This window comes from Oryzias latipes, chromosome 2 (genome assembly GCF_053564925.1).
Source record: "Oryzias latipes strain Hd-rR chromosome 2, Olatipes_Hd-rR_3.1".
In the NCBI taxonomy this organism is placed as follows: Eukaryota; Metazoa; Chordata; class Actinopteri; order Beloniformes; family Adrianichthyidae; genus Oryzias; species Oryzias latipes.
This window is the reverse complement of record NC_136238.1, coordinates 21896495-21911788: the sequence shown is the minus strand read 5'-3', so window position 1 is coordinate 21911788 and position 15294 is coordinate 21896495. Positions and strand designations below refer to the sequence as shown.

Sequence of the window (15294 nt, the reverse complement as noted above, 5' to 3'; positions counted from 1 at the left end):
GACCAGAGCAGCACAGCTGGTCTTTGACAAATTGCAGCGCTCCAATCTGAATCCAGAACAAAGAGTTGAGTTTAAAGACAAAGTTCATGTTTTTCAACCTTTAGTTCTTCTAAAGAGTTCAGAGCTGAAGAAGATCAGAAAGTTTAGAAAAAGTCCAACATTCAGGAAGGAAGAAACATTCAGGGCAACATGCAGCTGCGACAGTAAAGAAGTCCAGATGTGTGAAAGTCAAACATCAGCCTGTGGCTGCATCCAGTTTTCAGGAGATGATCTTCCAGTCCTTCTCTGCTGCAGCCCTTCAAGCCAGAGACTTCCAGCTCCAACAGATCAAAGCAGAGAGAAGAAGGAAGTGATGAGGAAGAGTCAGCAGCAAATGTTGGACATTGATCCCTGATCCATGACTTCAGCTCTGAATGAAGAGTTAGAAGCTGCTGGGAGCTTTGATGGATGATGTGATGAGGTTTGTGGATGAAAAGGTGAGGATGTTTGTGGAGGATGTGTCTGTGAGAGCAGCATCCAGCTGCAGCATGACTCTGTCACTGTCTGCTCACAAACATCAGCCGCTGGACTCTCAGGTGCATCAGCTAAAACACAGCAGGACACAAAGAAGAGCTGATGGCTGCAAGCAGAACTTTGTGGAGCACAAATGTCAGCAGACAGCTTTGAAACAAGCAGCTGCAGGAAGAAAAGAAGAAGTTCTTCTGCAGATCTTTGAAGAGAACAAGCAGCTGCAGGAAGATGCTGCTGCAGATCAGAATCTGGAGATTTCTGCTCACTGTGGGTCAACACAACTTTGTCATCATATTGATCTGAACACAACTGAAACATGGAGTCTGACCTCAGAGTCTGCAGTCTGCAGTCTGGATTCTCCAGAAAATCACACAGATGAAGAAATCCTGAATCCTGCAGGTTGTTGTAGCTCAGGTCCAGTTCTGTCAGATTGGACGGGTTTTTATTCAGAGCTGAGACCATAACTTCGCAGCTGATCTGTGACAAACTGCAGTCCATGAACCTGAAATCAGACAGAAAAGTGTGTTAAAACTCTTTGTCCATTTAAATTTGCAGTTCTGTGACTGATTCATGTTTTCTTTCAAAGAACACAGTGAACATGAACTTCTCCCAGATACAAACACCTGGATGGACTTGGGATCTTCTGTTTAGTCTGGTGCAAAAACACAGGATAACATTTGTAACCATCAGATAAGGAAAAAACAGGATTTTTAACTCAAGCAGAATGTTGTTGTTTTTTTTTTTTACTTCTATGCAACAGTCCTCTGCTGTTTCCTCTGCACTGACATCTATCTGAGACTTTCTCCTGAAACAGAGAAAAACAGACAAACTTGTTGTAGAGAATCAACATTTGGATGAAATCTGACCTGAGAGTCTCCAGTTTACAGTATGGACTCTTTAGTCCACCTGACAGCAGCTTCACTCCTGAATCCTGCAGCTTGTTGTAACTCAGGTCCAGATCTCCAAGTCTGGAGGACTGAGACCTGAGAACTGACGACAGAGCTATGCAGCTTCTGTCTGACAGATTACAGCGACTCAGTCTGAAAAAACAAAGACAGACATTAGTTATTAAAACATTGGCTTTCCACTCAGATTCATTTGTTGACTGAAGGTGATTTTCCTGAGAGTTCTTACAGAGCTTTGTTGGAGGCTTTGATCACTGGCAGCAGCCTCAGAAGAGCCTCCTCTGAAGCAGAGTATTTCTGCAGGTCAAACTCTTCCAGATCTTCCTCTGATGACAGTAAGATGAAGGCCAGAGCAGACCACTGAGCAGGAGACAGTTTATCTGTGGAGAGACGTCCTGACCTCAGGGACTGCTGGATCTCCTCCACTAGAGAACCATCATTCAGTTCATTCAGACAGTGGAACAGGTTGATGCTTTTCTCTGCAGGTAGATCCTCACTGATCTTCTCCTTTATGAACTGGACTGTTTCCTGATTGGTCTGTGAGCTACTTCCTGTTTGAATCAGCATATCTTGTAAGAGACTCTGATTGGTCTGCAGTGAAAGACCCAGGAGGAAGCGGAGGAACAAGTCCAGCTGTCCGTTTCGACTCTGTAAGGCCTTTTCCACAGCACTCTGGTAGAACTGGACTGGACCACTTGGTTTAAGTTTAAGGACTTTGGATTTTTTCTTCTGTTCTTCCTCCATGAGGTTGAGTCCAGAGGTGACGAAGGTCAGGTGGACATGAAGAGCAGCCAGAAACTCCTGAACACTCAGATGGATGAAGCAGAATACCATGTCCTGGTACAGGCCTCTCTCCTCTCTAAAGATCTGTGTGAACACTCCTGAGTACACTGAGGCTGCTCTGATATCGATGCCACACTCTGTCAGGTCGGATTCATAGAAGATCAGGTTTCCTTTCTGCAGCTGCTCAAAAGCCAGTTTTCCCAGAGACTCCATCATCTTCCTGCTCTCTGGACTCCAGTGAGGATCTGTCTCAGCTCCTCCATCATACTTGACCTTCTTGACTTTGGCCTGAACTACCAGGAAGTGGATGTACATCTCAGTCAGGCTCTTGGGCAGCTTTCCTCCCTCTCTGCTCTTCAGCAGATCCTCCAGAACTGTAGCAGTGATCCAGCAGAAGACTGGGATGTGGCACATGATGTGGAGGCTTCTGGATCTCTGGATGTGGGAGATGATCCTGATGGCCTGCTCTTCATCTCTGAACCTCTTCCTGAAGTACTCCTCCTTCTGTGGATCATTGAACCCTCTGACCTCTGTCACCATGTCAACAGACACAGCAGGGATCTGATTGGCTGCTGCAGGTCGTGTGGTTATCCAGAGGCGAGCAGAGGGAAGCAGGTTCCCCCTGATGAGGTTTGTCAGCAGATTAGCCAATGAGGTGGACTTTCTAGGGTCATTTAGGATCCAAGTCTTGTGGAAGTCCAGAGGAAGTCGACACTCATCCAGACCATCAAAGATGAAGAGGACCTGGAAATGTTTGAAGCTGCAGATTCCTGCTTCTTTGGTTTCAGGGAAGAAGTGATGAACAAGTTCCACCAAGCTAAACTTCTCCTCTTTCAGCACATTCAGCTCTCTGAAAGTGAATGGAAATATGAAGTGGAGGTTCTGGTGGGCTTTGCCTTCAGCCCAGTCCAGAGTGAACTTCTGTGTTAAGACTGTTTTCCCGATGCCAGCCACTCTCTTAGTCATCACGGTTCTGATTGGTTCTTGTCTTCCAACTGGGAGTTGGAAGAGCTCTGATTGACTGATGCTTGTTTCTGCTCTGTCTGCTTTCCTGGAAGCTGCTTCAATCTGTCTGACCTCATGTTCTTCATTCAGCTCTCCTCTTCCTCCCTCTGTGATGAAGAGCTCTGTGTAGATCTCATTCAGAAGGGTTGGGCTTCCTGCTTTAGTGATCCCCTCAAACACACACTGGAACTTCTTCTTCAGACCAGATTGGACTTTATGTCGACAAACTGCAGCAAAAGATCCTGAATGAAGACAACAAACAGTAAATCAACTCTCTGCAGCCCTGAATGATGAGGGTTTGAATCCCTGTGGTTCCATGTGTTCAGACATCAGTAAATCTTCATTTATCAGCAACTGAAACCTTCAGAGAAATCCTCTTACCAATCTGCAATCGATCAGCCAGCTGCTCCTGCTTCATTCTCCTCAGGAAGTTCACTGTGATCTTCATCAGTGACTCTCTGCTGCTCCTCTGTTCTTCATCTTCATCCTTCAGCTCCTCTTCATCCTTCCTCTGACTCAGATGCTTCTGGATCTTCTTCAGCTCCTTCTTGACAAAAGTGACAATGTTGTCCTCCAGCAGCTGCAACAGAATTCCAGATGAATGAGCCAATCAGAGTGAAGTCATGGAGCCAAACATCAGCTCCATGTTGGACACACTGACAGTCCACTGGTGTCCAAAGTGCAGCATGGAGACGACTGTGGACAGAATGATGGAAAAGTAGTTGTTGTTCATGTACAGACCAGAAAGATGGAGTCCAGCTGTGTTTGATGCTGCTGGACAGACGGACCACTGGGAGTCTCTGAGCTCTGCTGGTCCAGTCTGTGGAGAATCAGCAACAATCAGATCCAACTGGACCCACTGGTGTCCTGCAAACACTCAGTAAAATCTACAAGATCTATTCTGTGTTTGTGGAAAAGCTCCAACACTCACTGCTGCACAGATGAATATAGAAATGTGAGAAAGTACGTTTACATACAGCTCATCTCTCCGCACCTGATGATGATGAAGATACTGATGCTGCTGATTGAAATTAAATAATAACATCCTTTGACCGGTCACTCCTGAAGGACACACAGTTGGTTTCAGATCCAGATCCATTTGTGAGTTTCTGATGGATCCTGAACACTGGTTTTATTAAAAGTGAGTTTCTTTCATTGTGGTGTTTGAGTTCTTTTGGATTTAGATCATCTCAGATCATAAATGCATCATGAATGCTGTGGTTTTCAGAAAAGCAATAATTCCAACATTCATTCTGACTCACAGATGAATCTGAGTTACAGTCAACTGGATTATTGATTCTCATTTAGACCAGAGGAAAATGATTTTCTTTTCTTTTTTTTTTCCGGTTCCGGGTTACAGCAGCACGCGTGTGTGGCTCTCTGCGGCTATACAACTATCTTCAAATGACTTAAAAAGTTGATTTTCTCCAAAAGAGAGAGCTGACCATGACTCCCAAGAAATGCCAGAACAACGAAGACCTTAAAAAGTCTATTGAAGATCTCCAAGCTGTGTTGTATCCGTCTATGGAACAAGTGAGAGCTAAGCTAACTCCACTGACTGAACTGATGGAAGAGTTCCGAAGATTTTGGGCTCAAAACGAGCAACGAGAAAACCGGGTCGACATTCTGGAGAAAAGACTGGACGATGTGGAACAACAAGTAAGGATGAATAATGTCATTCTTACTGGATTACCGATCAAACCTCGGGCAAAGCTGAACACAGCTGGAGCTAGCACTGCTAGTGCTAATAGCGCTAGCGTAACTAGCAGTGCTGAAACCCAGAGCGGTGCAGAGTCTCTGGAACGACAAGTGGAGTCATTTCTCACGTCTAAAGGGATTTCCCTGGATCTCAACACCATTGAGACCTGCCACCCGCTCCCCAGGAGAAAGGAGACGGATAAACCAACGATCCTCATCAGGTTTGTGAATCAAAAACACAAGCTAGCTCTGATGAATCAAAGAAGAAATCTGAAAAGATCTACTGCTTATATGAATGACCATCTGACCAGAAGGAATGCTGAAATCGCCAAACATGCACGGCTTCACAGAAAGCGTAAGCAGATTGAGAACACTTGGGTTAAAGGCTGCAGAATTTACGTCAAACCATTCGATCCACCGGACCTGTCCAAGGTTCTGGTTGTGAACACCATGAAGGACTTTGAGAAGTGTCTGATCACTGTCGTATGAAACAACATAGAGTGATTAATCAAAGACTCATATATGTTCAAGAAATATGACGCCTAGATTCATCGCTCTCTCCATAAGTCTGACGTAACAACAGCAGAGTCTTTGACCTGCAGACAACTTGACCTCAACTTTCACCGAGCTGATATCAGCTGAAGTGTCATGGTGCCTCTGTCAGCTCCTCCCCCTCCCCTCTCTGCTTGCGAGTGGACGCCCTGAATCAGCTACAAACTGAGCAGAACTTCCCCCGAAGCTACAAACCTCTCCACAGAGCTTCATCCAAACGCCAAGCCTCAAGCCCGAGCCACAGCCGAACCTCCAACCACGTCAAGAACCGCAGCCGGAGCTTCCCTCTCATCGCGTGTCACCACCGAACTGCAAGTCACGCTCCGGAAACCTCGACGGCTCTCCTACCACGCCACCCTACTGCCACAACTAAACCACTTTACCTCCGGAAATAACTAAATTCCATTACTTACCTTCATCCTCCTCCTGTCCTCCTTCCGGGTTCCAGCATCTGGGTCTGCCAAGTGTAGTGTATCTAGACAGAACGAACTGGCCAAACTCCCGACCCAGCTGACCCGGAAGATCCTCGTCTGACGGTCTCCCAGCAAGGATTATTCCTGGAACTTCTCTACAGTGCCATTACCCGTATCACTACTGTTCAAGAGGACATTCTCTCACGTATCAAAGGTACCACACAACTTTTACTGAGCTAACCGGACGATATGCTAACTCCGCTCCATTTTCCAGCAACATCGCTACTTCCGGTTCCGCCGACACTCCGGAAAACTTCCGGCTACAACCGGAGCCGTTTCTAGGCAACGTTGAAGCCTGTGGCGGCTCCTTACTACAATTCCAATTCCAATTCCAATCATGTTACCATGAATTTTATGTTCATCCCTGTCAAGCAATGCTGGAAATCCGAAATCCATTGTGCCAAACCCCTGATTGACTCTGGAGCCAAACAGAGTCTTTTCGATCAAGATCTTGTTTCTAAACTTTGTCTCCCCACAGAACCCTTGGAAATTCCCATCGAGGACTCAGGCTTAGGAGGTCAACACCTCTCCCGGATCACGCACCGCACCAAACCCGTTCAGCTACTCACGTCTGGTAATCACAGGGAAACCATTCAATTTCTCATCACGCAATCCGCTCACACTCCTATCGTCCTAGGGTTCTCATGGTTAAAACTGCACAACCCCCAATTCAATTGGAGCCTTGGTCAAATTACTAATTGGATTGCCTACTGTCTCGCTAACTGCCTCTCGTCCGCTATACCCTCCACTCACCGTTATTCCACCGAACCTTCCTGCAAGGTGGATCTAGAAAAAATTCCTCCTTGTTATCATGATCTACAAGACGTATTCTGTAAAGCCAAAGCCAGCGCTTTACCCCCCCCATCGCCCCTACGATTGCGCCATCAACTTGCTACCTGGTGCTTCCCTTCCTAAAGGCAGATTATTTCATCTCTCCGGACCTGAAATACTCTCCATGGAGAGTTACATGCAGGAGGCGCTGTCCCTGGGTCACATCCGTCCCTCGTCTTCCACTGTGGGAGCTGGCTTCTTCTTCGTGGAGAAAAAGGATAAATCTCTCTGCCCCTGCATTGACTATCGGGAACTCAATCAAATGACGATCAAAGATAAGTACTCGTTACCTCTCATCTCCTCTGTGTTCGACTCTGTACAGGAAGCCCGGGTCTTCACGAAATTGGATCTACGTAATGCCTACCACCTGGTCTGCGTCAAGGAGGGTGACGAGTGGAAGACAGCATTCAACACCCTTTTGGGACATTATGAATATCTGGTGATGCCCTTCGGGCTTACCAATGCTCCTGTCGTCTTCCAGAGACTGGTGAACGATGTCCTCAGAGACTTCTTGAATCGCTTCGTTTTCATATATTTACATGACATCCTCATCTATTCCAGTAATCGAACTCAGCATGAACAACATGTGCGCCAAGTACTCAACAGACTTCTTGAAAACCAACTTTACGTAAAGTTTGAGAAATGCAAATTTCATGTTCACACTGTACAGTTCTTGGGTTACATCATAGAGGCTGGTCGCATTCGACTCGACCCCTCCAAAATTGAGGCTGTGACCAATTGGGAACCCCCAGATAACCGAAAAAAACTCCAACAATTTTTAGGTTTTGCCAATTTCTACAGGCGGTTTAAACGAAATTATATCAGTATAGCCGCGCCCCTTACTCGCCTCACATCCACCAAACACAGTTTCATGTGGAATCCTGATGCTCAAAATGCCTTCGACCGTCTCAAAGAACTTTTTGTCACAGGCCCCATACTGATTCAACCTGACCCCTCACGCCAATTCATCTTGGGGGTGGATGCCTCGGATTCTGGAGTTGGAGCTGTCTTATCACAAAAGGATAAAGAGTCAGGTAAACTTAAACCATGTGCCTTCTTCTCCAAAAAGTTATCTTCAGCTGAGCAGAACTACGACGTTGGGAACCGGGAACTGCTGGCGATAAAGTTGGCTCTTGAAGAATGGCGACACTGGCTGGAGGGGGCAGAACATCCTTTCATCGTTTGGACGGATCACAAGAATCTGGCTTACCTGAGGACCGTGAAGAGGCCAAATTCCCGACAGGCTCGTTGGTGTTTATTCTTTGACAGATTTCAATTCACGATCACCTACAGACCCGGAACCCGCAACGTCAAGCCCGACCCCCTGTCCCGCAAATTTTGCTCTACTGAACCTACCACTTCCACAGTCATCCCTTCAACCTGCATCGTGGGCGCCCTCACCTGGGACATTGAAAATCGAGTCCTCCAAGTTCAAGGTGAGGAACCCGATCATGCCCCCTGCCCTAATGGCACTTTGTGTGTCCCTACCTCTCTCAGGTCGGAAGTAATATCCTGGGGACACACCTCTCGGGTGTCCTGCCACGGCGGCGTCCAGAGAACCCTCAATCTCCTCCGTAGAAGATTTTTCTGGCCTTCTATGGACAAGGATGTTCGAGAGTTTGTGGCTGCCTGTACCACCTGCGCCCGCTCTAAGTCATCCAATTCAGCGCCGGCAGGACTACTTCAACCATTACCTACCCCCAGCCATCCCTGGTCACACATTGGCTTGGACTTCGTCACCAGTTTGCCCCCTTCTCAGGGTAATTCTGTCATCCTCACTGTCGTTGATTGGTTTTCAAAAATGGCTCACTTCATTCCCCTTGCCCAGTTCCCCTCGGCCACGGAAACCGCTTAAGTCCTGGTTAATCAGGTGTTCCGGCATCACGGCATTCCCCTGGACATTGTTTCTGACCATGGCCCTCAGTTCATCTCTCAAGTTTGGAAGGCCTTCTGCTCCGCCTTAGGGGCCACGGTCAGCCTCACTTCCGGTTATCACCCCCAGTCCAACGGTCAAGCAGAGAGGGCCAACCAGGAACTGGAGGCAGCTTTGCGTTGCCTGGCAGCACAGAACGACAGTGACTGGTCCCAGTATTTGGTCTGGATTCAGTATGCCCACAATACCCACTCATCCTCCGCTACTGGCGTGTCACCTTTCGAAGCCGCCCTCGGGTACTCACCACCTCTGTTTCCGTCCCAGGAACTCGATTTGGCTGTGCCATCTGTCCAGGAACATCTCCAGCATTGCCAACGCATCTGGCAACAAACCACAGCTGCTCTCCTCCGCACCAAGGAGAGCAACTGCCGCATCGCCAATTGACACAGGGTGGTGGGACCCACTTACCAGCCTGGTCAGAGGGTATGGCTCTCCGCTCGCAACATACCCATCCAAGCCAACTCCCAGAAACTGGCTCCACGGTACATCGGACCCTACGTCATTGACAGGATCGTCAATCCTACCTGTGTCCGACTCCGTTTGCCACGAGCGCTCAAGGTACACCCCTCATTTCACGTCTCCCGAATCAAACCCGTACAGGACAGTCCTCTGTGCCCGCCGTCGACTTCCCCTGCGCCCGCCCGGGTCATCGACGGCGCCGCGGTCGTCATGGTTAGCCGTATTCTGGACATCCTGGGCCGCAGAAACCAGTTCCTGGTTGATTGGGAGGGTTATGGTCCTGAGGAGCGATCATGGGTATCCCGCTCTCTCATTCTGGACCCGTCCCTCATTGAGGATTTTTTCCGGGCCCATCCTGATCACCGTCCTGGACCGCCCTGAGGCGGTCATTGAGGGGGGGGTACTGTCATGGTGCCTCTGTCAGCTCTTCCCCTCCCCTCTCTGCTTGGCCACTGATTAATCACAGCTGTGTCCACTCTACTCATCACCCGACCAGACCTTCTGATGAGCTCCAGGATCATCACTCATCGCCAGTTTGTAACCCTGATGGTGCTAGTCTGATCTTACCTCTGTGTTCATGCCAAGTATCTTAGTCATTGTCTCACGTGTCTCTATCCTGTCTCCAGGACTCTCATGCCCACGAGTGGACGCCCCGAATCAGCTACAAACCGAGCAGAACTTCCCCCGAAGCTACCAACCTCTCCACAGAGCTTCATCCAAACGCCAAGCCTCAAGCCCGAGCCACAGCCGAACCTCCAGCCACGTCAAGAGCCGCAGCCGAAGCTTCCCTCTCATCGCGTGTCACCGCCGAACTGCAAGCCACGCTCCAGAAACCTCGACGGCTCTCCTACCACGCCGCCCTACTGCCACAACTAAACCACTTTACCTCTGGAAATAATTACATTCCATTTTTTACCTTCATCCTCCTCCTGTCCTCCTTCCGGGTTCCAGCATCTGGGTCTGCCAAGTGTAGTGTGTCATGACATGAAGAAGGATATGGACCTGAATCTAATGTCTGCAGACATAACATCGAAGAGAACTATAAACTCTGTTTAAACCCAGAAGAACGGCTGTTAATCAGCAGAAAAAGAAATGCCAACTTTGGACAATCGACAGATTATGGACCCTTTTTATTTTTCCCTTACAGCATTACTTTATAATAAAAAAATAAAATAAAGAAATACAAAAAAAAGGGTAAAACAAATGATTAATCAAATGATTAATCACTTATGGTTAAATTGATCGACGTTTAATGATATTACTTCACTTGCTCCTAAAATTGATAAATTGATTCAAAAATCTTTCCTAATGTAACATAATTTTGCACATATTTTTTTTCTACTTTTGATACTTGATGAAATTTTGCTATGAAAATCTCTGAAACAGTGTTGTGTATTTTACTGATATAGTAATATTTTTGAATCATATGAATGACTTTTATAAGTAACATAATCTGCATATATTTTAGATAACTGATCTGCATTTGCCATGTTGATTTTTATGAAATAGTTATTTTTGCATAATAATTAGGTAATTCATCTTTGTCATGTGCTTTATTGATACTTTATGATTCTTACTTCTGCCTGATAAAAGCTAGGAACCGGATATTGATAAATCATGTAATAAAATGGTTGTAGTATAACGGGGTGGGATTATATAAGTTCGCTTCCTTCCACTCCCTTTTAAGCAATATTTATTAATATGTCTAATTAGCCTAAGTTTGATTAGTTATTGTATGAATGTATAACTGATGATTATATTGCTTTTGTGTATTATTTCTATTTAATTGCTTGGAATGAACCATTTCAAATCAAATAAAAAAAATCAAGAAAATGAAGAAGTTAATGTTTGAGTTTGTTGATGAGATACAAAGAAAAACTTTCTATTTAGAATTTTATTGGAGAACAACCATTCTGCATCAATACTTTATATTATTTTCCCTGGTTAATCGTGGTGAGAAATCGTAATGAAAGACCTTAATTAAAGTATTTGACAAAAATTTATTTTCTGATCTAAACATTTGTTCAAATTTGTTCAAAAATAAGAAAAGATTGCTATTTTGCTTAAAGTTTCGCCAACATCTCTGCTCTCATAGACTCAGAGATCTTCTCTGATCTTCTTCAGACTCAGATCAAAGCTCTGCTGTCTGTTTGGGATTCTGAACTCCTGGTCATTGCTTTTCTTCACCAACTTTCTTGGAGGGTTCCTGAGTTCCAGAGGAGATTTGGACTTGTTATGATTTTAGTCTTTGAAACTATTTTTTAGCAGAAGAACAGAAATGACAGAAAATGGGAGGAGCCAACACGTCAGTCAGAAATGGAAATTCCTCATTGACCTTCAGACTTTGTGCTTTGGTTGAGAAGTGAGCCTCAGCTCTGCAATGATGTAGAAAATCTCAGAGAATCAATTTCATTTGGAATGAATTCTGTTCACTCAGAGACCTGAAGGACTTCAAACCATCAGAGAATGATGACATCATGGCTCATATTTGGGATTTGGAGCTAAAGTTACTGTTTGGGTTTCTCTCCAACAGTCAAATCCCATCTAAACACTGTGGAAAAAGATTCAGATCTCTCTTCACTAGAAACTGGTTCTTACTGTGAGTCTGTAGGTCTTTGTTTAAGTCTTCTGAAAGCTGGTGGATACTCTTTGGACCAGTCACCCTTCATTGACTCACAGTTGGAGGCTGCAGACTGGACTCTCTGTGTGACCTGTTGACCTCTGCAAACACAAAACCATCAGAGTGTTGGAGGATCTGCTTCTTCATGAACAGCTGATGGACTTTGACATGAACACAGACTGAGCTGTTTAGTCTGGAATAACATGACATGTTTGGATCAACACTTTCCAGGTTTCAGCATTTTCTGTCAGTCAATCCAGACTTTTTTCTAGAAAAGCTGATTCCAATTCTCCATGTAGAAATGTAGAAATTCTGCAGAAAGTCAAACTAGAACAATGTGATGTTTGGAAAGCATGAAAATCTGAATCCTAGGAGTCTGCAGTGATTCTTCTCATTAGACTGGAGCTGCTGTCAGTCAGAGTCAGCGGTCAACATGTTTTCTTCTCCAACATCTCTGCTCTCAGAGACTCTCAGAAGACTCAACTGAAAAGATCTCATCACACACATGATACTCCAAGTGAGTCTGATCAGAGAGATCCAGAACTGAACCAGACCTCAAGTCCTTCATCTGAAAACTGTTGATCATCTGAACTAGAATCCAGCCTCCAAAAACTCTGACAAACACTCACTGTTCCTCTCCTGAACTGAAGTCCTTGAAGTCAGGATTTTCATCGTCTGAGTTGTCACTCCTGCAGGACCCAAAGCTTGATTCAGATCCAGAGTCAGAGTCGTTTTCAAGTCTTTGTTGGGTCCTGATGGAAAAACATTTGTTTTACAAAAACATATTTTCTTCCATTGTGGAGGTTCATCAGATTATTTTCCATGTTGAGCAATTTAACTCAGATAATAAATAGATGGATCAAGAGGTAGACAATTTGTTAAAAAAAGGCCCCTTAGTGACAACTGCATGACACTAAATACATAGTTGGAGAGAGCCTCCAGTTCATCAATTATTGTCCATCTGTTGAATCCAGAACATGTTTTAGACAAACACCCACCGTTCCACTCCTGAACTGCTGTCTTTGAAGGTTATAGGTAAATCCTTTGACATGTCACTCCTTTTGGACCCCCAGCTGGATTCAGATCCAGGTCCAGGTTGATTCCTGTGAAGAATGAAGGTTGCTGGTGTGAGTGCTGAGATCTGACATGGAGAAGATCATGGACAGTTGGAGATGTTCATCTCACCTCTGAGTTTTGCTCTGGTTGTCATGGCTACCATCTCTGCTTTTAGAGGGAGGGGCTCCCTCCTGTGTGTCCTCCCACTGATCCATGCTGCTGGATTCACTGGATCCACATCAGCTCACACACACCTTCCACCTTCACCTGCAGAGGAGAACTGTCCTCTTAAGTTCTGACAGACATCCTGATTGTTACCTGATGAGGTTCTGAGCTCGTTACTCTGGTGGCAAAACAACAAACCTCCTGTTTCTACAATCCAGGAAGCATGAAGCCCATCAAGAAAAACAGACACAAATCAAAGAATGAAATTAAAAGAGAGAAAGATGTTGATTCTACCTTCCAAAGCTCCAACACAGACTTTCTCATGAACTTTGACCTCCACACAGGTTTGGATGGAGGAGAACAGGAAGATTTGGAGTCAAAACTGAAACCTTTGAGCTCCAGAGCTTCATGATGGTTTGTGTTTCTGACAGAAACTCTTTATTCTGTCTGGGTTCTGGAAAGTTCTGACAGGAAGCAGTCCCACTTTGATGCTAAAGATCACAGTTTGATTCCAGGAAATAGTTAGAAAAAATACAACAAGCATCAGCTGATTCATGTTACTTGATGAAGAAGAGTCCTCCATGTTGTTGATCAGTAATAACCAATGATGAAGCTTTGGAAACAGTGATGAGAGTTTGCAGAGAAAGAAGAAGATCTTCTCCAAACATTCAGAAACAAACAGTCAAGTTAGTGAAGACAAAGTTCCAGAAACAAACTCACTTCAGTTTCTTCAAAGAGATAAAGAAGAAGTAGAAGAAGAGTTTCTACTCACCGTGTCAACGCAGCTGCAGCACCAATCACTGAGTCATCGTCCTTCCAAACGTGCATGAACTCTGCTTATTTATCGTCAACTGACACTGAAGCAGAAACTCCCGATGGAGCTGAAGGGAGGGGCCTGACTATTTCCTGGAAAATGCTCCTTCTGATCATCAGAGTCACAGGAACAGAGAGTTTGTTCACATGCAGCTCTGGAAAATGGCTGACAGTGAAGCTGAGAAGCTTTTCTTTCCATCTTTGTTAGAATCACATTTCAAATCCACAAGATTCCAAAACTAAATTTGAAGCCAAGAAAGGAGCAGATTCAAGTCTGAATGTGAACAAGTCAGAACAGCAGTTTGAGGAAGATTTGGTAAACTGAAAGAATGTGGATCTTCCAGATCTGTCAGAGACACCGGGGAAAACTGGGACTGATTCCAACAGTGGAGAAAGATGTGTGGGGCAGAAAAAACACTCGCTGTGGTCCCAGACCCCCCACAGACCAGAGCCCTCCACTCCCTTCAGCATTTTGGCCTCACAGGCTTCCATCCCCTTCCTAAAGCTTCTGAACCAAAGCTGAACCTGAGAGCAGCTCCGACTGAAAGAATGTGGATCTTCCAGATGATATGTGGGACTTTTTCTTTGCCGTTGAAGGAGGAAGAATGTTCTGCAGCAGAACCACATTACTGAAGGATGTCTTTGTTCCTCAGTAACAGGGCATGTTTTAACGGCAGCAGATTCAGCACAACATCAAATATTTCCTGCAGCTGGGACGATATGCTGCAGGAATGAATGCCTGACAGCTTTCATTCTGGAGAAGCTCTCTGTGAGAGTTTGGACACAATCCCACTCAGACGAGACATTCACTGGATCTGATGATGGAGGAACAGTTCCACTCAGACTTGGAGAGTTCTGCTCTAAGGACCTCTGTGGATGAGACCCAGTGATCCACTTTGTTCCTCTGCAGCATCAGGATCTGGAAACTCCAACGTCAGTCACTTCAACAGGAAACAGACAAGCTCAGAGTCAGAAGATGAGAGAGGAGCATGACAGCATCTGTGTTCAAAGCTGATGATGAAGCAGAGTCCAGCCTCTTCCTCATTCTGGATCCAGACAAGCTTCAGAAAAGAGGAAGGAGCAGTTTTCTAACCAACAATCCTCTACATTCCTGGATGTTCACCAGGCTCCAACTGGAGGATTGTCTTTGACAGCCAAAGGTTCAATAGAACCTCAGGTTCCCACTGTAGACCTTTCTCTAGAGAACGTCCTGTTCTCAAGAACGGCTTTCCATCAGTTTCAGCAGCAGGAATCCTCTGGTTTCCATCATTCTGAGAAGATTCTGAAGAACAGACTTAAGACAGCCGATAACATGACAGAGATTTCTACCACGGGCTAATTCCTGCTTTGACTGGATCAAATGTTTCCTTTGAAGGTTGGAGTTCAGACCAACATGTTTCTACTGAACCATGAGAGTCATTCGTCTGAAATCCATCTCCAGATCAGCAGGAGAGTCAGGAGGAGAATTCTCTGTTTCAATCCAAACTGAAC

The 15294-nt window shown here is 45.5% G+C and overlaps 1 protein-coding gene across 1 annotated transcript; it reads right to left on the bottom strand.

Annotated features, from left to right (window-relative positions):
• Positions 1–265: 265 nt before the first annotated feature.
• LOC111948768 (NLR family CARD domain-containing protein 3-like) lies at positions 266–14219 on the bottom strand. Its single transcript, XM_078934259.1, has 10 exons — positions 13763–14219; positions 12955–13092; positions 12768–12872; positions 12399–12521; positions 11748–11870; positions 3945–4023; positions 3585–3783; positions 1645–3445; positions 1377–1550; positions 266–1012 (listed from the first exon to the last, which is right to left on the bottom strand). Exons 2-10 carry the CDS (start codon positions 13038–13040, stop codon positions 364–366), a joined length of 3339 nt encoding a protein of 1112 aa, XP_078790385.1. The 5' UTR covers positions 13041–13092; positions 13763–14219; the 3' UTR covers positions 266–363.
• Between the last annotated feature and the right edge of the window lie 1075 nt (positions 14220–15294).

What these genes read in the sequence shown, in the direction of transcription:
- LOC111948768 (XM_078934259.1), bottom strand. Translation starts at nt 13,040, where the DNA reads ATGGATCAGTGGGAGGACACACAGGAGGGAGCCCCTCCCTCTAAAAGC. An exon ending in AACCAGAGCAAAACTCAGAG is followed by an intron (nt 12,873 to 12,954) that starts GTGAGATGAACA and finishes CATTCTTCACAG; the next exon opens with GAATCAACCTGGACCTGGAT. An exon ending in AAAGCCTCCAACAAAGCTCT is followed by an intron (nt 1,551 to 1,644) that starts GTAAGAACTCTC and finishes TTGTTTTTTCAG; the next exon opens with ACTGAGTCGCTGTAATCTGT.